We start from the raw sequence: 23,454 nt of genomic DNA, 5'->3' as shown, positions 1-23,454 counted from the left end.
TCCAGTTAAGACACTTTGTCGAGAAACTTCCCCACCCAATAAGAGATGGGGAGGATCTCAGGCCCCTAGAGCGGTTATGTACGAGCGGGAAATCAAGAAACAACTTAGTTTGGATATATAAAATACTATCTGCCGGAGGGGATATGGAGGCCCCGCCATATATCAAAAAATGAGAACAAGAATTAGGGACATCACAAAATAAATACACTATTGATAAAATTATGAAATTAACACATAATTTGTTATAACACATAATCAGTTTGGCAAGGTGGTATGCGACTCTGGAAAAATTAAGTAAATATCAACCGGGGAAATCCCCGGATTGCTGGAGAGGATGTAAGACAGTTGGAACAATGGCCCACTTATGGTGGGATTGTCCCATTTATTAAACAATACTGGAAAGAGATCTTAAAATTAATCAAGGAAATTAATTATAATGTAATCCCAGAAGACCCCTGGATATGTTTGTTCCATGGGGTTGAGGGTTCAGTAAAGCGGTATAGAGCTTCTGTAATCCCCACCTTGATTAATGTAGCCAAAAGCTTTATGAAAAAAAAAATGGCAGGAACCTGAAAGCCCAAAAATATGAGACTGGATAATCGGTATAAATGACATTTATAACTTTGAGAGTTTTGACATAAGTAGGGAAGAAGTGGAGAGGAAAGAGCAAAAGGACAAATGGGATAGTTGGACAAGGTTTAAAAAGACATGGAGATACGTAGAGGTAATAATCCAACAATAGTAGGAGGTTAGGAGTGAAATAAGTGAAAAGCAACATAAATTAGATTGAGATTTGTGTTCCAGGATAGGGTGTGAGGGGGGGGGGGGGTGAATGGAAACTGTGGAAAATGTCTTGCAATTTTGAAAATGTAATGATGTTGTGGATTTTGTAAAAAGATATTTTCTATTTTAAAAAAATTAAATAAAGAATAATAATAAAAAAACTGCAGCCTCACTGTACCCCATCAAATGTTCCCACTGTGCCCCATCAAAAACAGCCACTGTGCCATATCAAATGCTGCCAGTGTGCCCCCTGCCCGCCATCTGTACTTACCCTGTCTCGGTGGGATAGCTCCTTGATGTCTTCTCCCGTAATCTCTTCCCGATTTCTGCTATGATTGGACGCCTGATAGGTGTCCAATCACAGCACCTGTCGTTTCAGCCAATTAGGTGACGGGTAACAGATCCGAATACCTGATTGGCGGAGAGGCGGTTTGGTGTTGGGAAAGCGATATTCATTCGCTTTTCTAACACAGCTGAGTGACCTGCAAGCGCCCAGCATGGCACTCGCAGGTCACCTTTTTTGACGCCTATTAGAGCCTATGCCTCTAATCAGGTGCTTAAAAAAAACCCGCCGCTGTAATTCAGGCGCCTGAAAAAGGGATGCATGAATCTATCTATTGGTGCTAGAGGGGGTGGCAGGAGAGATGGGGTGGCACCCACCACTGAAAAAACTAAGAATGAAGATCCAGCCCAACTGCCCTGGCTTCTGTGTTTTATCTAGGCATTGCAATCGCTCTCCAGGCCATCCTACTCCTACTGAAATGTCTGGTGACCTAATTCACAGGGAGCACCATTTCTTGAGCCTTGTGCATATGCAGGCTAGGTATTCCCAACCCCTGCCCTTAAAGTCAGACACACTGTATAGTACAGCAAGAAGAGTAGGCCTTCCCAGAATCCTTGATGGCTTGATAATTCTGGATAAAGCTTAAGGGGCCACTATTGGACTTAATATTATTATCCCCTATTACACATCCATTGAGTCTATTTATATTCTCGGATGATGTTTCTTTGGGATACTGTATAATTTTTTAAATATGTGTGTGTATATATATATTTGACACTGACAGTTTTGTAGACTTGTTACTTTCCCGGGGCCGCTTTCTTCCGACGTTATATGTTGCCATGACAGTGGTTCTGTTTAAAAGAGGATGGGTGACTCTGTAGCTCCACCCTGCTGACAAATTTCTTGTGAACGTAACGTGTACGGGGGGAGCTACATCTGACCTCACCCACTGCCAGTGTTGCCAACCGTCAGTATTTTTACTGGCAGCCAGTAAAAAACATGCACTTTTCTCCTGCCAGTAAATGCCAGTGACAGGCAAAGGTTGCCAGTAAAAAATATGGCTGTGATGCTTGGAGATGGCCGAAATCATCCGAGTGCCTGCTACAGTGTGTTAAGGTGGCCTCAGTGGGGGCGGATCTCGCAGCAGCAGTGCCTGAGTGTGTCATGTGATGTCACAGTGCAAGGCAGCCGAGCGGAGTGGCTGGAGCCTCGTGTGCGGGTCTACAGGAAGGGAACAAGGCAAGCCAGGAGAGGGACTGTCAGTGCTGTTTGGAATGGATTGGACTGAAGGGACCTGGCTTGGAAAGAGGCTGTCCCTGTGACTCAGGAGGGGGCATGTTGAGTCTGTGAGGTGGCATGATCATCTGTGCTGCTGCACACTGCTGTCAGTGTCACTGTGAGAGTCAATTTCATGTGTTTTGACAGCGAGAGAGCGCTTGCGCACAACAGCTGACAGCTGGCGAGCTCATGTCGGTGAGGGGCGGATTTGTACATGTTGTGGGCAGATTTATAAATGATGGGTAGTTGGGGGCGGAATTTTTAAAGATGGCCAGTGCTGCAAAACAAAACTTTTTATGCTATTCTTCGAAGCCGTCACAACAGCTGATTGTAAAATCAACTGTTGTGTTCCGTACGGTGGATGCGCCATTCGTCTCGGGCACTTCTCGACAGACACCGGCTCTGTGGAATGATTGGCAGATATGGAGCCAACCCATCACTTTCACCTTGAAGCTGGTAGCCGGCTAAACAAAACACGCTACAGCAAGCCATAAGCTTGGGATTAAAGGGGGACTCTTTGGACTGGTTATACAGAAGTGACAATCTACGTCTCTCCTGCAAAGAAGGATCCTTCCTCTGCAAACTTCCTAAAGGAGAACTTCACCTTTTCATAACGTTCCATCCATATTCAGGGTGCAAGATGTTACAGATGCAGCGGCCCCCACACCCCTGTTGTGACAGCGGCCCCCGCACACCTCCCGTCCCCTGTTGTGACAGCTACAAGTTAGTTTAGTGTGACCTCTGCACAGTGTTCAGCTAAAGCTACAAGTTGGTGTAGTGCGTCCTCCTCACAGTGTTCAGCTAAAACTACAAGTTAGTGTAGTGTGACCTCTGCAGAGTGTTCAGCTAAAGCTACAAGTTAGTGTAGTGCTTCTTCTGAACAGTGTTTAGCTAAAACCACAAGTTAGTGTAGTGCAACCTCTGCACAGTGTTCAGCTAAAGCTACAAGTTAGTGTAGTGCGTCCTCCTCACAGTGTTCAGCTAAAACTACAAGTTAGTGTAGTGCGACCTCTGCACAGTGTTCAGCTAAAGCTACAAGTTAGTGTAGTGCGTCCTCTGAACAGTGTTCAGCTAAAACTATAAGTTAGTGTAGTGCAACCTCTGCACAGTGTTCAGCTAAAGCTACAAGTTAGTGTAGTGCATCCTCCTCACAGTGTTCAGCTAAAACCACAAGTTAGTGTAGTGCGAGCTCTGCACAGTGTTCAGCTAAAGCTACCTGTAGAAGGTTGGTGGTGTTTTCCTGATCCTATCAATCCTATAAATAAGCTACAAGTTAGTTTTTTGCGAGCTCTGCACAGTGTTCAGCTAAAGCTACCTGTAGAAGGTTGGTGGTGTTTTCCTGATCCTATCACTACCGCAGGCAGATAAATAAGCTACAAGTTAGTTTTTTGCGAGCTCTGCACAGTGTTCAGCTAAAGCTACCTGTCGAAGGTTGGTGGTGTTTTCCTGATCCTATCACTACCGCAGGCAGCTAAAGAAGCTACAAGTTAGTTTTTTTACGAGCTCTGCACAGTGTTCACCTAAAGCTACCTGTCGAACGTTGGTGGTGTTTTTCTGATCCTATTACTACCGCAGGCAGCTAAATAAGCTACAAGTTAGTTTTTTGCGAACTCTGCACAGTGTTCAGCTAAAGCTAGCTGTAGAAGGTTGGTGGTGTTCTCATACTACAGGCAGGCAGTTGATTTTGCTAGCTGCAGTATCAGTACATATATATATATATATATATATATATATATATATATATATATATATATATATATATATATATATATTTATCTATATATCACAGCTTAGTGCAGCTACAGGCCATTAGTATGTCTGGAAGGCCAACAAGGAGAGGCAGACAGTCACAAGCCAATAAAAGCAGTCTCTGTGTCTAGAGGCAACAGTGCTGGTCGTGGAGACGGTGCATCCTCATCAGCACGTGACCATGGGACAAGCTTGGCCTTTTTTTCGGCAGCTGGCCGTGTTGAGCCACAACATGCGGAAGACGTGGTTGAGTGGATGACCAAGCATCCTCAACCTCATCCTCTCTCACCCATGCTCAGGGTACTTTTTCTGGCAAGGCAGCTGCCAACGCGGCCTCTTCCCTAGGCCCAATGGCATCAGTGACTCCTTCTCTAGCCCCACCATGTCCTCCTGAGGAGTCCTCTCGAACTGTTTGACCACAATGTTGGGTACATGCTCCAGGAGGATGCCCAGCGTTTAGAAGGCTCTGATGATGATACTGAGCTAGATGAAGGCAGTAACGTGAGCACGGACAGAGGAGGTGCTCAGGAAGGACAGCAATCTGGCAGTCATGCTCCCCCTGCAGCATACTGCCAGGTTTGCTTCAGTGATGAGGAGGGAGGGGATGATGAGGTCACTGACTCAACGTGGGTGCCTGATAGGAGAGAGGAGGAGGAGGAGGAGGCACATCACCAACGAGGCAGGATGCCCTCCAGGGGCCAGCCTAAGGGCAGCACACTGACTGCATCACACCCCAAAGCTCCGCATGTGCAGGGAGGTGCTGTCTCTGCGCGTTATTCTAAAAGTTCTTTGGTGTGGGCCTTTTTTGAGACGAGTGCATCAGATCGCACCGCTGCTATTTGCAACATATGTCTCAACAGTATCTCGCGTGGCCAAAACATCCCGCTTGGGCACCACATGCTTGACCAGACATATGTTGACCTGCCATGCAGTTCGTTGGCAAGCGTATCTAAAAGACCCACACCAAAGAACAAAGAGGACCTCTCCTTGCTCCTCATCAGCTGAGATCTCCAACCCCACTATACCTTCAGTCCTCTCTGAGACCTGAAAAGAGAGGAATGAAGGTGTAAAATTAGGTGTGTCACAGCCAAGTACTTGTGGGCAATCTGCTTTCGGTACACCAACGTCAGATTGTACCAGGCAAATTTCCCTGCCCCAGCTACTGCACCGCCGAAAGAAGTTCGCTCCCAGCCATCCACATGCCCAGCGGTTGAATGCTAGCTTGGCAAAATTGCTAGCACTTCAACTGCTGCCTTTTCAGTTGGTAGACTCTGCCCCCTTCCGTGAGTTTGTGGAATGTGCGGTTCCTCAGTGGCAGGTACCCAAACGCAACTTTTTCTCACGGAAGGCGATTCCGGCTCTCTACCGGCATGTGGAAGGCAATGTCTTGGCCTCGCTGGACAGAGCGGTCAGCGGTAAGGTGCATATTACCGCTGACTCATGGTCCAGCAGGCATGGACAGGGACGTTACCTAAGTTTCACCGCGCATTGGGTGACTCTGCTGGCAGCTGGGAAGGATGTAGGACAAGGTGCAGTAGTGTTGGAGGTTGTTCCACCACCACGCCTCCAAAATGCCACTACTAATGATTGTGACACACCTCTCTCCTCCACCTCCTCCTCTTCTTCCTCCATGGCCTCTTCCTGTGCTTTGTCCTCGGAACCAGTGGTGCTCCGTAGCCATTCAAGGGGCTACGCAAGTATGCAGGCCAAAAGATGCCATGCGGTGCTTGAGCTGGTGTGCTTGGGGGACAGGAGCCACATTGGGGCAGAGGTTCTGTCAGCTCTGCAGGGGCAGGTTCAGAGGTGGCTGACGCCACGCCAACTTAAGGCAGGAATGGTGGTTTGCGACAATGGCACCAACCTCCTCTCTGCCCTCCGACAGGGACAAATGACCCATGTGCCCTGCTTGGCTCACGTCCTTAACTTGGTGGTGCAGCGGTTCTTGGGCAGGTACCCCGGCTTACAGGATGTCCTGAGGCAGGCCAGGAAAGTCTGTGTGCTTTCCGCTGGTCATATAATGCCAGTGCTCGGCTGGCAGACCTCCAAAAGGAGTTTAACCTGCCCAAGAACCGCCTAATCTGTGACATGCCCACCAGCGTTGGCCATGCTGCAGCGGCTGCACATGCAGCAGAGGGCCATCAATGAGTACCTGTGTGACTATGGCACCAGGACAGGGTCAGGGGAGCTTGTTTTTTTTTCCCCACGCCAGTGGGCCATGATCAGAAATGCATGCACTGTCCTGTCGCCATTTGAGGAGGCCACGAGGATGGTGAGCAGTGACAGTGCATGCATCAGTGACACTGTCCCCCTTGTCCACCTGTTAGAGCACACGCTGCGTGGAATAATGGACAGGGCACTTGAGGCAGAACAGGGGCAGAAAGAGGAGGACTTCCTTAGCTCTCAAGGCCCCCTTTATCCAGACAGTGTTCCTGCGTACCCGCCGATCACACAGGAAGAGGATGAAGAGGAGGAGGAGGAGGAGGATTGTGTCAGTATGGAGGTGGAGGACTTCCTTAGCTCTCAAGGCCCCCTTTATCCAGACAGTGTTCCTGCGTACCCGCCGATCACACAGGAAGAGGATGAAGAGGAGGAGGATTGTGTCAGTATGGAGGTGGAGCCTGGCACTCAGCATCAGCAGCAGTCTTTAGGGATCAGTCCCAAGAAACACATGGACTTGTATGTGGCTGGGAGGAGGTGGTTGTGGACCATGTCGTCCTTAGTGACCCAGAGGACTCCGGACCGAATGCCTCAGCAAACCTACGCTGCATGGCCTCCCTGATCCTGCAAAGCCTGCGTAAGGATCCTCGTATTCGTGGTATCAAGGAGAAGGACCAATACTGTCTGGCAACCCTCCTTGATCCACGTTACAAGGGTAAGGTTGCGGACCTTATTTTGCCATCACAGAGGGAGCAGAGGATGAAACATCTTCGGGAGGCCTTGCAGAAAGGTCTGTGCAACACGTTCTCAGAGACTAGTAGGTTACAAACTCCTGTTTCTGGACGTGTTGCTGAGGCTTCGGTCATTCAAAGAAGTAGCGGTGGAGAAGTTGGCCGTTTGACTGATGTGTTCAGACAATTTTTTAGTCCGCAGCCCCAAGGTATGATCGGTTCCAGCAACCATCGCCAGCGTCTGTTTTACATGGTGCAGGAATACCTAAGGGCAAGATCTGACTTGGACACCTTTCCCACTGAAAATCCTCTGGGTTACTGGGTCTTGAGGATGGATCACTGGCCAGAGCTTGCACAGTATGCAATTGAGCTACTGGCCTGTCCTGCATCCAGCGTTCTTTCGGAACGCACATTCAGTGCTGCTGGAGGCTTTGTAACCGATCACAGGGTGCGTCTGTCCACCAACTCGGTCGATCGACTGACCTTCATAAAAATGAATCAGTCTTGGATCACCACCAGCTACCAAGCACCTGATGCTGATGTAACCGAATAATTTTTTTTGAAATCTCAGATCCCTTCAAAGACTGCCTATGCTGATGCTGAGTGACTATCCTGAGTAATTATCCTCTTCCTCCTCAATGATCACGCTGATAGCTTGTAAGAACATTTTTGGTTCTGGGCGCCGCCACCAGTGCCTTAGGACCAATTTTTCAGCCCCTGTGGGCGTGTAATTACAATTTTTGATGCAATACTTTGCAGCAGGGCTCATTCCTGCGTTCCAACTAGAGTATCTGTGAGGGGATGCAGTGTTGTGGCACCAGCACCAGTGCCTAAGGCCCAATTTTTCAGCCCCTGTTCAACAGGGGCGTGTAATTACAATTCTTGATCTAATATTTCACAGCAGGGCCCTGTGAGAGCTTACAGTGTTGTGGTCACAAAAACACCTAAGGCCCAAATTTCTGCTTAGTATATAGGGCAGGCCCCTACTTTCAAACATCCAACTTACAAACGACTCCTACTTGTAAACGGAAGGAGACAACAGGAAGTGAGATGAAATCTGCCCCTAGGAAGGGAAATTCTCTCCTGTAAGAGTTAATATGGGAAAAACATTTCTCCTTTCCACTGATGCTTTATCACCAATCCTTGTTTCACAAAAAAACCCAAATTTTCAAAAGACTTTTGTCATTGGGACAAAAAGTGAGGTTAAATTTTCTGAAGAGGAGCACAGACAGCAAAACAAATGTCACAAGGGTGATAACCCTTCCCTATGTTTTCCAAAAAGCCTAAAATAGATTTTTTGGCTGGAGCTAAACACGTTAAAAATGTAACAGTTCAAAATTACAAACCGATTCTACTTAACAACAAACCTACAGTCCCTGTCTTGTTTGCACCGCCTGTATACTGCTGTTCAGAGTACAGAGTCTGTATACTGCTGTTTCCTTTTTTAATTTGGGTGCGGGGTTCCCCTTAATATCCATACAAGACCCAAAGGGCCTGGTAATGGACAGGGGGGTACCCATGCTGCTTGTCTCACTGATTTTCATCCATATTGCCAGGACCCGACATTACATTAAAGCCGCAAGCAGTTTTGAATTAGTTTTTTTCCCTTAAAAATGACATTTTGTGCAGGGACTGTTCTAAGCACGGGAAACATGCGCCACTTTACAGGCATACTATAGACACCCCCCAGGTACGATATTTAAAGGAATATTTCACTTTTTTTTTTTTTTTACTTTAAGCATCATTAAAATCACTGCTCCCGAAAAAACGGCCCTTTTTAAAAGTTTTTTTTGCATTGATACATGTCCCCTGGGGCAGGACCCAGGTCCCCAAACCCTTTTTAGGACAATACCATGCAAATTAGCCTTTAAAATGAGCACTTTTGATTTTGAAGTTTGAATCCCATAGACGTCAATGGGGTTCTAATGTTCGTGCGAATTTTCGGTCCGTTCGCAGGTTCTGGTGCGAACCGAACCGGGGGGTGTTCAGCTCATCCCTAATGTAGACACACACCCCGCTGCTATAGCTCCCAGCTGCCAGCTTTTTAGTATGGATGCATTCACACCTGAGCGTTTTCAGCTCATAAAACGCTCATCTCAAAAGTTCCAAAACGCCCAACAAGCAAAATCCCATTCATTTAAATCATCCCTATTCACATCTGAGCGTTCTGTCTCCTGAAGCAAAATGCCTGAAGCTCAAAAAAGTACATGAGCTTCTTTTTTGTGCAGATTACAGGCGTTTATCTGCTTTTTACATTGGTGACCTTTTGACCTGTACAAAAATGCAGCAAAATCGTGGTAAAAACTTGCGACTTTCCACCTAAAAAAAAATACGCTCAGGTGTGAATGCAACCTAAAAGTGATTCAGGAGACTGTAAAGACACCCAGTTACTTCTACATGCTCAAAAAATGTTTCATTTGAGTGTATTTTTTTACTGAAAATATAGATTTGATAAACAGTAGCAAATTTATCTTATCGTTATACGTCGGTATTTTGAAGAGGGATATCATTGTTATGGCAGCAGCTAGCTATCCTCTTTTTCAGCAGGCGGTCCGCTTTCAGATAAAAGTGGTCTCTGCGGTGGATTCACCGCAAGATCACTTTTATCGGTGGTGGGAGAGGGGCCCCCCTCCTCCCGCCGCTCTCCGGCGCTTACCGGAGCCGCCAGGAGCGGCGGAGTCGATCTCGTCCTTCTCCCTGTTAGGTATGGAGATGAGTGAGGGGTGTTAGAAAAAAAAATATATATATATAATGTTTGGGGGTTAATAATCTAAGTAATTTTCTAGCAAAAAAACAACCTGTTTTTAACTTGTAAACACCAAATCTCAAAACGAGGCTCGGGGATGAAGTGGTTAATAAAACAACTGCCACCATTTTAAGGTCTCTGCTTTCAGAGAATTTATAATCTTTTGGGGGTTTTGAGTAATCTTCCAGCCTAAAATATGTAACAATGTGAAGAATATGAAAAAAAAAATTGCTCTGGCATCCAAAGAGGTTAAAGGGGATGTATAATCTTTTCAAAGATTTTTGCATGTACTGTACATGTAAAAGATATCAACTTGATATAAATATACTTATCATTATTTGTTTTTTTTTTTTTTTTTTAAATAACAGTGTTTACATCAAAAAAACAAATAATGATAAGTATATTTATGCAACCTTGGCCCTCCAGCTGTGGTGAAACTACAAATCTCATCATGCCTCTGCCTCTAGGAGTCATGCCTTGCAATGGGTCTTGCAATGTCTCATGGGACTTGTAGTTTCAAAAAAGCTGGAGGGCTGGGGTTGCCTACCCCTGTCTATATGATCCATTGCCGGTCCATATCCCGGTGAGTGCAGGGTGTTTTGGACCTGCCCTCTAGGGGGCATCAGTAAGTTGCCCACCACTCAAAGAACTTTGATGTGGAGAACTGTGCTGAAGTCACCATGTCAATGACACGTTCTGCATCAACAGACAGTAGACAATGTCTGAGAAAACACTGGACAGGTATGGTAGAAAATTAACTATTGACTTGGCTGTAATAATTATGAAATAATGCAACAGAAATAATGTGACACTTGGTATCAGAAATTTATTTTTGCAGGACACAACCTCAACATAATGTATACTGCATTACTTCAGGCTTGTCGCCTTCTGGAGCATTTCAGTTCAATTTGGTTTTCCTGCTTTATCTTACATTTCCTTTAGTATCTGGAAACAAAAAAATAATGTAAGAGGGCAACATGGTTATACCTTAAAACATTGCCAAACATGCACTTATTAATAGTTATTATAAGTCAGCCATACACTATATGGTTATAACGCCTCAAAAAGGCCCTGTCCCCGGCCACATCACAGCATCACCAGCACATAGAGGCCAGAAAAGGAAGCGGGGTGTCTATAACATTGTATATAATTGTGCCAAAAACCATGAAAACACAAATAAGTATTACTCAATCATGGTGTGTGTTAGTGACTGATGATTTTCTGACTTTGTAAAACTCTTCTGCCAAAAAATAAACCCTTTACCCATCTGCTGGAATGTTATTTTTTTTTTTGTGCACAGTTGCTTGTGTCACATGCGCAGTGCAGTGTACAGTCTTGGGCCTCTCCTACTATCTGTAAGATGGTGAGAATGGATCTGGGGGCTGGGATGAGGTAACACTGGTATGCTAACCCAGAGGTTACATCATCAGTGTCCAGCCAATGGCAGAGGAAAGAGGACCCTGTGCCGGATGAAATAAAAGAGGAGAGGGCAGAGATGAAGGATGAAGTCATGAAGAGAAGCATGGACCTTGAATTGCTTGCGGCTAAACTATATGGCAATTCTGCCATAATGTGCAAGAATATCGTCCATTGGTTGCTTTTGTTCTGCTTTAATTCGTGCACCTTTATGATTATACATTAACCACTTAAGGGCCGGAAGGATTTGCCCCCTTAATGACCCAGGCCATTTTTTTGCCATACGGCACTGCAAAGCTTTAACTGACGATTGCGCGGTCGTGCGACGCTGTACCCAAACATTTATGTCTTTTTTTCCCCACAAATAGAGCTTTCTTTTGGTGTTATTTGATCACCTACGGTTTTTTTTTTCTGTGCTATAAACAAAAGATTTTGAAAAAACAATATTTTTTACTTTTTGCTATAATAAATATCCCCAAAAAAAGTAAAAAAAAACAAATTTCGTCATCAGTTTAGGCCGATATATGTATTCTTCTACATATTTTTGGTACAACTGCGGTGGCTGGTCTTTAAGTGGTTAATGTCTCCTGACACAAGGAGGAGAAACAATCAACAGACATACTTGAGTTGTACAGATCAGTATCTCCATAAGAATGATCAGTACCAAAGCCATGTGGTGGCACAATACAGTGGGGGGTGGTGTATTACGATTTGAGATAAAAAGTGTTGAAGGGGTTGTGTTTTTTTTTTGTTGCAGTAGTTGAAAACGAATTGGTAGTATGTCCCAGCAGTCCTGGAGAAATTTCTATGGCTAGGCCAGTGGGGACTAATCTGAAATGCTTTGAAGGCATTGTACGCATTCAAACATTTTTGTTGCTTTAACTAGGTATTAGTGTAGATATATCCCCTGTGTCTTTACCTTGTAACGATGGGCTCACATGTCGTGGTTGTAGTTTGTGATGTCATAGCTGATCAATTCCTCTATGTTCATGTATTTCTACAGCTAGCCTGTCCCTATTCCCAAAGAGACAAGACAACTTCCTGTTCCAGGTCACACAATATCCAATGCATGTCTTATTATTTGCTCTGTTGCATCACAAATATGGGAGTGCCAATGTAATAAAAATAAATCTTCCAATTGCATTGTGAGCTCTTGGTGTTTGTGAATGCTCTAGTAACTATTCAGCTCTCAACTGCAGAGCACTAGACAGAGAGAACAATGGATTGTGGGATATGTAGTTTCTTTACAGTAATTGTCAGTTTCACACTACTAACAATGGTCATGCATTAGCCTGTGCAGTGCCATACTGAATACCCTAGGAATGTGAAGACTTACCCTACCATGGACTGTGTGTGCAGAACAACAAATGACACAATGGAGTTGATTAACTAAAACTGGAGAGTGCAAAATCTGGTTCAGCTCTGCATAGAAACTAATCAGCTTCCAGTTTTTTTTCTGTCAAACTTTAATGGAACAAGCTGGAGTTAGAAGATGATTGGCTACCATGGAGAGCTCTTCCAGATATTGCACGCTCCAGTTTTAGTACATCCATACCTCCCAACTGTCCCTCAATTGGAGGGACTGTCCCTGATTTGGAACAAAGTCCCTCTATCCCCTCATTTTCGTCTGATCTATATAATTGTGTATAAAATGCACTATTTATCTTTCACAAAGTGTTTCCGGGTGCTAAATCTTTCATCCAATTACTAAATTGCTGCATTTGTAAACTTCAAAAGCCAATATAAAGGAATAGTAGTGGTAAAAATAAAGCACTTGTGGGTTTAACTAATAATTTTTTGTATAATTCTCCTTTAAGGGGGGCGTGTCCTATGCCTACATACATTTGCTAATAGGTGTCCCTCATTCCCATCTCAAAAAGTTGGGAGGTATGTAAATCAACCCCATTGAAACGACATGATCAATGCACACCTTATGCAAGTGAAAAGCACAAGGTGCAGGTAAGAAGCTTTACAATGCCTTTAAAAATGTGCATAAACAGAACCGTCTTTAGACCATTCAGGTTATGTGTGTTATACTGATAGAGTGAAGACCTTCAGTGGTTGCCTGTTTATATTCAGTTATTTTCTTTAATAGTCCTTTTCATCCTTGAGCACATTGCTTTAGCAACAAAGAGTACAACCTTTGGACACTAGTATTGCATGGGATCACTGTAAATACTCCAAAGTAGATAATGTGGAGAAAACTCCTTTTTCAGACATCATGTACAAGCAAAAAATTAGCTACACAAGTTAGTAAATATTTTGATAGCCTTCTGAGCCTTAACTGTTCATCCTATCTATCTTCTTAAAGGGGACTTCCATATTCTGATAAGCCCCTTGCCACAAACCCCCACAACCACCATCCAGGGTTGTGAGAAGGAGGCCCTTGTCTCCATCAATATGGGAACAAGGTGCTTTGGAGTGGGGGGCACAGAGCCTCACCTGCCCCAAAGCCCCCATACCCTCTTCACGTTGAGGGCGTGTGGCCTTGTATGGTCCAGGAGGGAGGGGCGCTCGCTTATCCCCCACTTTCCTGACCTGACGGGCTGCATACTCGGATAAGGGTCTGGTATGGATCTTGGGGAGGACCCCATGCCATTTTATTTTTTTTTTGGCATGGGGATCCCCCTCAAGATCCTCAGAGCACAAGTCGCACCACAAGTCGGATCATCATTATCCGACTTGGATGCAACTTCTACTTAAATCAATGGGCTGAAAGTCAGACGGCTCTCATAAGGAACCATTGCTTTTGAATAGAGACAGAGAAACGCTGCTAAAAGCTAACGCGGCTTTTGCCTGGCATTGGTAGTGGCCTTTCAGCTAGCTGAATGACTGAGCTCTCTTCTGTAGTAATCCGAAGGGTCTGGTATGGTCTTGGGGGGGGGGCCCGCGCCAAATTTTTTTTTCTTCAACTTGGCATGAGGTTCCCTTTCAAGATTCATACCAGACTCGAAGGGCCTGGAATGGATCTTGGGGGGACCATGCAGTTTTTTTCATTTTGGCGTGGGGTTCCCCCTCAAGATCCTGACAGCACAAGTCGCCCCACAAGTCGGATCATCATTATCCGACTTGGATGCGACTTCTTTTTAAATCAATGGGCTGAAAGTCAGACCAGTTAAGACGGCTCCCATAAGGAACCATTGATTTTGAATAGAGGCAGAGAAATGCTGCTAAAAGCTAACGCGGCTTTTTCCTGGCGTTGGTAGTGGCCTTGCAGCTCATTTTTGCATGAGGCCTTACTCTTGGAAGCTGAATGACTGATCTCTCTTCTGCAGTAATCCAAGTACATGAGGCTCTGTGCTGGTTGGAATATGAAAAACTGGAAACAGAATAAATGCACTTACCAGGGAGAGTTGTATTCTGCAAAGGCTTCATCAGCTAAAAAACAGCAACAGGTAGGACACTGTGAGTAAGTGTTTTCATTCAAATGTATAATAACTGAAGCTGTAAATGTAGCAGCTGAGTGTTGTACTATGTAAGCCATCAAATGAAACAGAATGTTTGGTCTTTATGTCATGTCTTTTATTAGCTAATGTAAAGTTTATCTAAACTCTAACAATGAACTTCTCTCAATTGTTTCCTCTTGGTTTGTGAAATATACCATTTAAAGTCTTTTTTATGTGTCGTTAACAACAAAAATACCAATTGATCCTGCCAGAAAACCAGCAAGCTTCTAACTGCAGTGAGCTAACAATTCTACACTAAAATCTACAAAACACCTTCCCCTATTTTTCAAAGATGGGCAGGAATGTCCTGTAATCCTATCTCACTTCCTGTCTTAGGGGGACAACGTTGCTTCTCCATAGATATAGTACAATGAAGGCTGAAAAAAATAAAACAAATGCAGCCACCTCATCCAAGGACTGGTAAACTGAAATATAGACAGATACTTTTATGATGCAAAGTTACATACAGTTACATACCCTGTTTCCCTGAAAATAAGACCTAGTGTGATTGTCGGTGATGGCTGCAAAATAAGCTCAACACCCCCAAATAAGTCCTACCGTGTTTCCCCGAAAAAAAGCCCTACCCTTAAAATAAGACCTACAAGGACTTTAATTAGGGCTTAATTGGGGGGTAGGGCTTATATTGCAGCCATCACCGACAATCACGCTAGGTCTTATTTTCGGGGAAACAGGGTAGTTAGTCAGGTTGAAAGAAAAGACACAAGTCCATCTAGTTCAACCTACAGAAAGAAAGAAACAAATAGCAAACCTCCATATACATAACTCTATACCCACAATTGACCCAGAGGAAGACAAAAAAATTCCAATAAAGCCTCAGCAGGGGAAAAAAAATGACTTCCCGATTCCCCAGAAGGCAAACGGATATTCCCTGGATTAACTGCCCCTGGTTTTATTACCTAAAAATGTTAGTATTCAGTTATACTTTGTGCATGTAGGAATGCATCCAACTCTATTTTTAAAACTATCTGCTAGTTTTTGAGGGAGCCTATTCCACATTTTCACAGCTCTTGGGCCCCTTTCACACTGGGGCGGTTTGCAGGTGTTATTGCGCTAAAAATAGCGCCTCCAAACCGACCCAAAACAGCCTCCTCTGTGTGTTTAGTGTGAAAGCCCGAGGGCTTTCACACTGAAGCGGTGCGCTGGCAGGAGAAGAAAAAAATATCCTGTCAGCCGCATCTTTGGAGCGGTGAAGGAGCAGTGTATTCACCGCTCCTAAACCGCTCCTGCCCATTGAAATCAATGGGACAGCGCGGCTAAACCGCGGTAATACCGCGACTATAGCCGCGCTATACGAGGGGTTTTAACCCTTTTTGGCCGCCAGCGGGGGGTTAAAACTGCACCGCTAGCGGGCGAATACCGAGGTAAAACAGCGCTAAAAATAGCGCTGTTTTGCCGCCAACTCCCCCTACCGCCCCAGTGTGAAAGGGGCCTAACTGTGAAAAATCCTTTCCACATTTAAAGGCTAAATCTCTTTTTTCCTCCAGATGTAAAGAGTGCCCCCTTGTCCTGTGTAATGACCTCAAAGTGAATAACTCAACATCAAGTTCACAATATGGACCACTTATGTATTTATACATGGTGAGTAGGGATGAGCTCAATGTTCGAGTCGAGCGTAAGTTCGACTTGAACAGTGGGTGTTCGCCTGTTCGCTGATTAAGGAATATTACGGGACGTTCGCTGCAAATTTGAGCGTGTGCATTTATGTCTGATGATTGGCCAAAGCATGCACCTGACCTGCATGCTTTTGCCAATCACAGCACACTCTGCTGCGAGAGCCATAATTGGCCAAAGGCAGGATGCCAATCATGGCTCAGGGGGACTAAGTCCACACTATATAAGGCTGCTTACACAGCGGCCGTGTATAGTGTGTGACTGTGGACGGAGATATATATATATATATATATATATATATATATATATATATATATATGTTTTTTTTTGTTTTTTTTTTAATTTATTCTGCATTTAGTGTAGACTAAATATTCAATGTAGACTCTATATACAGACAGTGCAGGCAGTGTAGTGTATATAACAAAGTGTATTGAAGTGGTTAAGGGGAACCCTACGTCAAAATGTAAAAAAAAATGGGCCTCATCCCCACAACTAGGGTTGTCCCGATACCGATACTAGTATTGGTATCGGCACCGATACCGAGTATTTGCCCAAGTACTTGTACTCGGGCAAATGCTTCCGCCGATACCTGGACAGTCAGCAGTGATCAGCGCGTGGGGGAGTTACAAGCTTCTCCCCCTGCGGCTTTTAGCTGCTTTAGTGACATACAGCGGTGATCGGTGCTTGTAACTCCCTCACACGCGATCACTGCTGACTGTCACCTCATCCTCCATGCCCCCTCCTTTCCTCTGTCCCTCTTCGTTCTGCTGTCCCCCTCTGTTATGCCGTTCCGCTGTCCCCCTCTCCTTCTCTGTCCCCCTCCGTTCCGCTGTCCCCCTCCGTTCCGCTGTCCCCCTCTCCTCTGTTCCCCTCCGTTCCGCTGTCCCTCTCTCTTCCTCTGTCCCCCTCCGCTGTCCCTCTCCGCTGTGTGAATGGACCGAGTCAGCTGACTCGGTCCATTCACATAACTGAAACATTGTAATCTCCTGTGATTACGATGTGTCAGTTTATGAATGGAGAGGAGCCGCTGTCTTCTCTCCATTCATTCTCAGTGCAGTTGAGGCTGCAGAGAAAAGGACTGGGGAATCTCTATCCTCGGTCTCTTTCTATGTCTGAAGGGGGAGATATCAGGGGTCTGTTAGGACCCCTGATATCTCACCAAAGCGCCCCAACAGGGCTGATTAAAAAAGAAAAAAAAACATATTGCAATAAAGAATAAAAAAAAAAATTATTGTAAAAAATAATAAATGCAAATAAAAAAAAACACACAGACACCATTCACCCCCTCCCCCCCCAAAAAAAAGAAAAAAAAAGAAAGCATTGTAAAAAAAAAAAAAAAACTGTCACGTGACATTAAAAAAAAAGTATCGGTAATCGGTATCGGCGAGTACTTGAAAAAAAGTATCGGTACTTGTACTCAGTCCTAAAAAAGTGGTATCGGGACAACCCTACCCACAACCCTTGCCCGGTGGTTGTGGGGGTCTGCGGGCTGGGGGCTTATCGAAATCTGGAAACCCCCTTTAACAAGGTTGCCCCCAGATCCCAGCCCCCCCATGTGAAGGGGTAGGGGTACCTCTACCCATTCACCAAAAAAAGTGTAAAAATATGAAAATGACAGGAGACAGTTTTTGACAATTCCTTTGTTAAAACACCCCCAAAACGGGTGACCCCACCCCTTCTGACATTGCGTGATCACCCGTTTACATTAATGGTTTTTCATCTATATTACCAGGAGCCTACAATACATTACAGCCACAAGCAATTTTAAATTAAATTTTTTCCTTTAGAAATGTCATTTTGCTGTGGCACAGTAAAACACATGGGAAAGATGTGCCACTTTACAGGCAGACTAAGGAGACCCCCCCCAGGCACGATATTTAAAGGAATGTTTCATTTTTATTGTTTCACTTGAAGCATTATTAAAATCACTGCTCCCTGATACACATAACCAATGGCACCAATTTTTACACTTCTCATGGAACCGTTAGCAGACAGTATCAGATCCCACCATAATATCACAGGCCTCTCCATAGCCGGTACAGAACATAAAATAAGCCTGTTCACTGACGACGTCATGCTCATACTATCCAATCCCAAGACTTCCCTGACAAAGACACAGAAACTATTACAATAATTTAGTGCTGTATCATACTATAAACTGAATGCCACCAAATCCCAAATACTAGGTATCAACATCCCTACCCACATGCGCACCTATTTAACCAGGGAATTCCCCTTTATTTGGTCTCCCCACTCACTGCCCTTTTTGGGAACTCAATTGACCCAATACACTTCACAACTTTACAGATACAATTTTAAGTCCTTCGTGGAATGTTTACCCCAACAACTGTCCCACTTACACACCCAAGATCTGTCCACAGCAGGGAAAATAGCGTCTTTAAAAATGCTGATCCCCCCAAACTCTATTTATTCCGCACAATAATAATCCCCCTACCACGCACCTTCCTTTGCTCGGTCCAAATAATTTTCAGCCAGTACATATGGAACCGCAATCCTCCCAGGTGCTTTCTCCTTATGTTAAAACATAGAAAACATGGCGGAATGGGAGTCCCCAATGTTACAGCATATTACAAAGCCTATGTCATGGACCAGCTTAAATATTGATGGACCCCCTCTGCACACAAATCCTGGACACCCACGGAGGCTAGTAGTACTCTACACAAAGACCTCAAGTCGACCCTTATCACCATCAAATTAGGAGCCTCTGTCCCTATTTCTCCTATCCCAACAGTACAGATATCCAATAAACTGTGGTCAGAGCTCCCCGCTTTCTAATCAACTAATGGATCATTCTGTAAAATTTCTACCCTAATCTCAGTGCTCGAACACTTCATACCTTGCCTGGACTTGAAACTCTTGAAATCAAATGGCCTTAATCTTCTAAAAGATCTATATCAGGATTCATCCCTCCAGGATTTTGATTGTTTGGTCTCCCAATTTAAGCCCCCCCCCCCCCCCCCCCTGCACATTTTCCCTATTTACAAATTTGAACCTTTCTAAGGAAACACCCCCTACCTTTCCACTTGGAATTACCAGCCTCAATATACACGTTCTTTCAAGACCCTACTATTCCAATCAAAGGAATTTACCTATTCTACCACATCTATAATGCCCTGGAATCATTTTCCAAAACTACCACTATGACTAAATGGGAAAAAACCCTGGGTAAGACTTTTCCAGATAACTACTGGAAAATAGCATTCTTCACCACATACTCTTCTTCCAGATGTGTTAACAAGGGAATATTTTCAAAAAGTAGTACATCCTGGTACCTTACCCCTACAAACTCTCTAAGTATTACCCCGACCACACAAACCTGTGCTGGAGGAACTGCGGAGAATTAGGCACATTGTACCATATCCTATGGTCATGCAAATCCATACAATCCTTCTGGAACAAGACCTTCTCAATACTATCAGACATATGCGACCGACACATAGATCCCAATCCTGAACTTGCATCACTACATCTAACGATACAAGAATTCTAACCCATCTTAAGAGTAGTGGTTACACAACTTTTGTTAGCAGCAAAACTAACTATCACAAGGCTGTGGAACACAGCCAAATCCCCATCTCCCACTGATGCTATATTTACTCTAAACCACCAATGCGAGATGGAGAATCTACTAGCAATCACCGACCTCAAGAGCAAATCATTTAGAGCTAAATGGGATTGCTGGCTATCCAACCCAAGATGTACAGTCAAAGGATGATAAATTATCCATCAAGGCCTATTCACCCAGTCCATACTTTATGTATACCTTGATTCCTTATATATAACGACTAATGTAGGGTGACTGTTCTTTCACACTTCCTCTCACCTCCCAGCTAGCAAGTGCACCTTCCTACCCACATATATACCCGAGGATAGTACCTATGGATGGTTATAGCAACAACATAATAAGGTGTAATTTGTTACACTGAATTTTCTATCAACCGGTGCATCTTGTTACCTATACTAATTATATCTATTTCCTCCCTTATTTCCCACTCTTTCTTCTTCCTATTATCCTTTTCTTTTCTAGTTTTGTCTTTATATCTGTTTAGTAGGTGCACTAGAAGTGATCACAATGACAGTCGGTGTGTTGTCTCCCCTTTCTGATACAGTTTGAACCCATCGGGGGCGTCTAGGAGGGAGTAGACAACACCTGTTACCTGATAACTTAGCAATTGAATTCTTCCCAACATTCACTCTATTGCTACCAGGATCTGTCCTTTGTATTCAACTAAATGTGTCAACTTACTATGTCAACTGTATGACAGACACCATTCACACCTGTTTTATTTTCCTTTGTTTATGTGAAAAATTCAATAAAAAACCATTGAAAGTAAAATCACTGCTCCTAAAAAAACAGCCGTTTTAAAAACTTTTATTTTGCATTGATACATGTCCCCTGGGACAGGACCCAGGTCCCAAAAAAACTTTTTATAGCAATAACTTGCATATAAGCCTTTAAAATGAGCACTTTTGATTTTTCACGTTCGTGTCCCATACACTTTAATGGTGTTTGCACAAATTCTTTGTCTGTTCGCATGTTCTGGTGTGAACCAAACCGGGGAGTGTTCGGCCCATCCCTAATGGTGAGCATATCACCTCTTAATCACCTCTGCTAAGGAGAGAATACATTCATTTTGGCTGAGCTTTTCCATGCCTGTTATTAGTTTGGTTGCCCTCCAGTTCTCCTATATCTTTTTTGTGAATTGATACCCAAAACTGAATTTACTAATTTTTGGAGAGGGAAAATTATGTCTCTCCTTTGGATCTATAGCTCTTTTAATACTATTTTATGTGTAGCGGGAACCTACTTTTAAGTATGTGACTTTTTTTGTTAGTTTATAGTTTCAGGTAAATTTAGGCAGGTTTGTACCATTTTAGCAGGCCTGTTTGTTCATTTGGGATTTGAGTGGCAGGTAGTTTGTATGCTAGTCCCGGACAATCATTAATTTGTTGGATAACGCCCCGGGACTCTCATATAAAAGCCGGGTCACATGGTCAGTCAGGGAGTTTCCTGTTCAAGCTTGGAGAGGAGCCTAGCCTGGTTCCCGGAGGGGAGAGGTTCCCCCTAGGGGGAGCCAACAGAGCCCCCCCCCTGCGAGGAGGGTGGGGAACCGGCACCCGTAGAGGAGTAGATGACACCGCACAGCATGTAGTCGCTGGTGTCGTTGGCCGCCCCTGCGGGGAAGGGAGCATGCCATAAAGGAGGATCAAGGAATCATTGCTGAAGAAGTAGCAACTAAGCGGAGGACAACTGGGCGATCGATCGTTTATGAGTGGTACATGGACTATTAAAGCCCAAGGGAAGGGTACTGCCAGAGGCTGGAAGGATGTTGGTACGCAAGTCAGTGAGACAGGCGGTGATGGCCTGTGACTTTGGGTTCAACAATGCCCCGGGATTCCAATCAATCAAGCGGGAGGAGTTATTCAGAGTGATTTTTCTTTAGCTCAACTTGGAAGTCCCATGCAGATGGGAAGTAGTGGTAAAGAGGTGGCGGTGAAGCTGCTAGTACACATATAGAGATACAGACTGTCCTAAAAAAGTTCTGCAGATGAAGAAGTTATTCAGAGTGACTCTTTATCAATTATTCTCTATTAAATCTACTTCCATCTTTCCTGATGAAGAAATCGCATAGAGTGATTTCCTATTATCCGCAATGCTGCTAGGTCTTTTGCATGAGAGGCAAAGAAAAGATTACAAAGCAACAAAAGAGCATCTCAAAAGAACCCTTCTCCTATCCCAGTTAATGTTACTTAATAAAGCAAGAGAAAAATGCAATATGGACTGTTTCTGATTTTATGGGCTGCGATGGGTCAGGTGGTAAACGTGAATTACGGATATAACAATTAATCAGCCGCTCCTTCGTGGGGTAAGCGCTATATATGTATTCTGCTAGCTTTAGAAACTGCAGTTTGGCATTGCTTGCTATTATTAGGCTTATGAACCTTCTCATCCATTGACTCCCCCAGTTGTTCTCCTTTTGAATGTCAGAGTCACTGTGCCAAGTATTGTGAAGTGGCCCCAAGGGATTGCGAGCCCCTGGCACCCTTTGTAAAAGGTAATTAAAGCTTATTTTAGTTGTTGCTGGTGTACTGGGCAGTTTCTTGGCTTTTCTTTTTGTCTGTTTCATGTTCTCCCTTTTCAGCCATTAACTGTCCCTTGGCAGATCAGCTATTTGCTCATCACCTTTGGATTGGCTATGGACTTTGGAGAGAAATCCTGTTATCCAATTGGGATTCACACTCACCTTTAAATATATTCTTTTTGAGGTGATTTTCAATCATAGGAGTGCTTAATAGTCCATTCCATCAATATGCATCATCAGATAACTATTATAAGATTATTATTTATTTTTACATACTTACTTATTTATTGGATACATATTGTTAATGATTTACAGTATATTGTTTATTGTTATATGTGTAATGATACAATCACATCTATTTACTGTATATGTATTGTTATATGATCATATCTACACATCTCTTGTTTCAAACGATATTTTTAATCATCATTGCAGTGGTCGAACCTATACCTATCTGTAAACAGAAAGCATCCACTTTGACTATTTTAACTATATTCTTTTGTAACCTACTTATTTTAATTTATTCAATTGTGGAACTGAATTATATTATTTTGTTCTACACTGTTTGCTTTACACCTTTTTCTGATGAAGTAAAGAGCCAAACAAAACCTTGATGGTGTGTTTTACCTGTTTTGTGACCAATAAATACCTACCCGGTGTGAGGAACACACTTGACAGTTTCTTTCTAAGCCGTGGGCACCTCTGCTTTTTGAATTTTGGGGTCTCATCCCTATACTTTTACCTCAGACTAACATCAAGCCATTTACTGTATTTTCAGTTTGAAGTGTCCAGATATATGACAGGCTTAAGCTGGTCCTACACTAGTGGCATTTCATTACAAAAGCTTTGTTTTTAGAAAGTTGGTTCAGTGTCCTAATCAATAATGAGGTGAAAACAATGTTTGTATTTGGTCCTAGTGGCAGGAAAAATTTGAAGTAGCAAGATGGGAATTTTGCCTTAAATTAACACATTTCTTACAATGTACAGTATGATTGATGGTGACGCCTTGTACCTCGTGCCCGCCGAGATGTGGGTAAGCAGTATCGTTCTTCCCCCTTCTATATATAATATTTCACTTAATTGACATGCTGCATTAAACTTTGCTATTGTTTATGTTCTTAGTAGAGTT

The 23,454-nt window shown here is 43.8% G+C and overlaps 1 protein-coding gene across 1 annotated transcript in view; it reads right to left on the bottom strand.

The window, feature by feature from the left end:
* Positions 1 to 10,528: 10,528 nt before the first annotated feature.
* The window catches only part of LOC141105653 (alpha-2-macroglobulin-like protein 1), a 245,551-nt gene continuing 232,625 nt past the window's right edge, over positions 10,529 to 23,454 (bottom strand). The window contains exons 35-36 of the mRNA XM_073595630.1: positions 14,488 to 14,521; positions 10,529 to 10,672 (exon numbers count right to left, since the gene is read on the bottom strand). Coding sequence (XP_073451731.1) covers position 10,672; positions 14,488 to 14,521 — 35 coding nt within the window. The 3' untranslated portion in view covers positions 10,529 to 10,671. The remainder of the gene's footprint in view (positions 10,673 to 14,487; positions 14,522 to 23,454) is intronic.

Source organism: Aquarana catesbeiana, linkage group LG08, assembly GCF_042186555.1.
Source record: "Aquarana catesbeiana isolate 2022-GZ linkage group LG08, ASM4218655v1, whole genome shotgun sequence".
In the NCBI taxonomy this organism is placed as follows: domain Eukaryota; kingdom Metazoa; phylum Chordata; class Amphibia; order Anura; family Ranidae; genus Aquarana; species Aquarana catesbeiana.
This window is presented reverse-complemented; position numbering and strand designations above follow the sequence as displayed.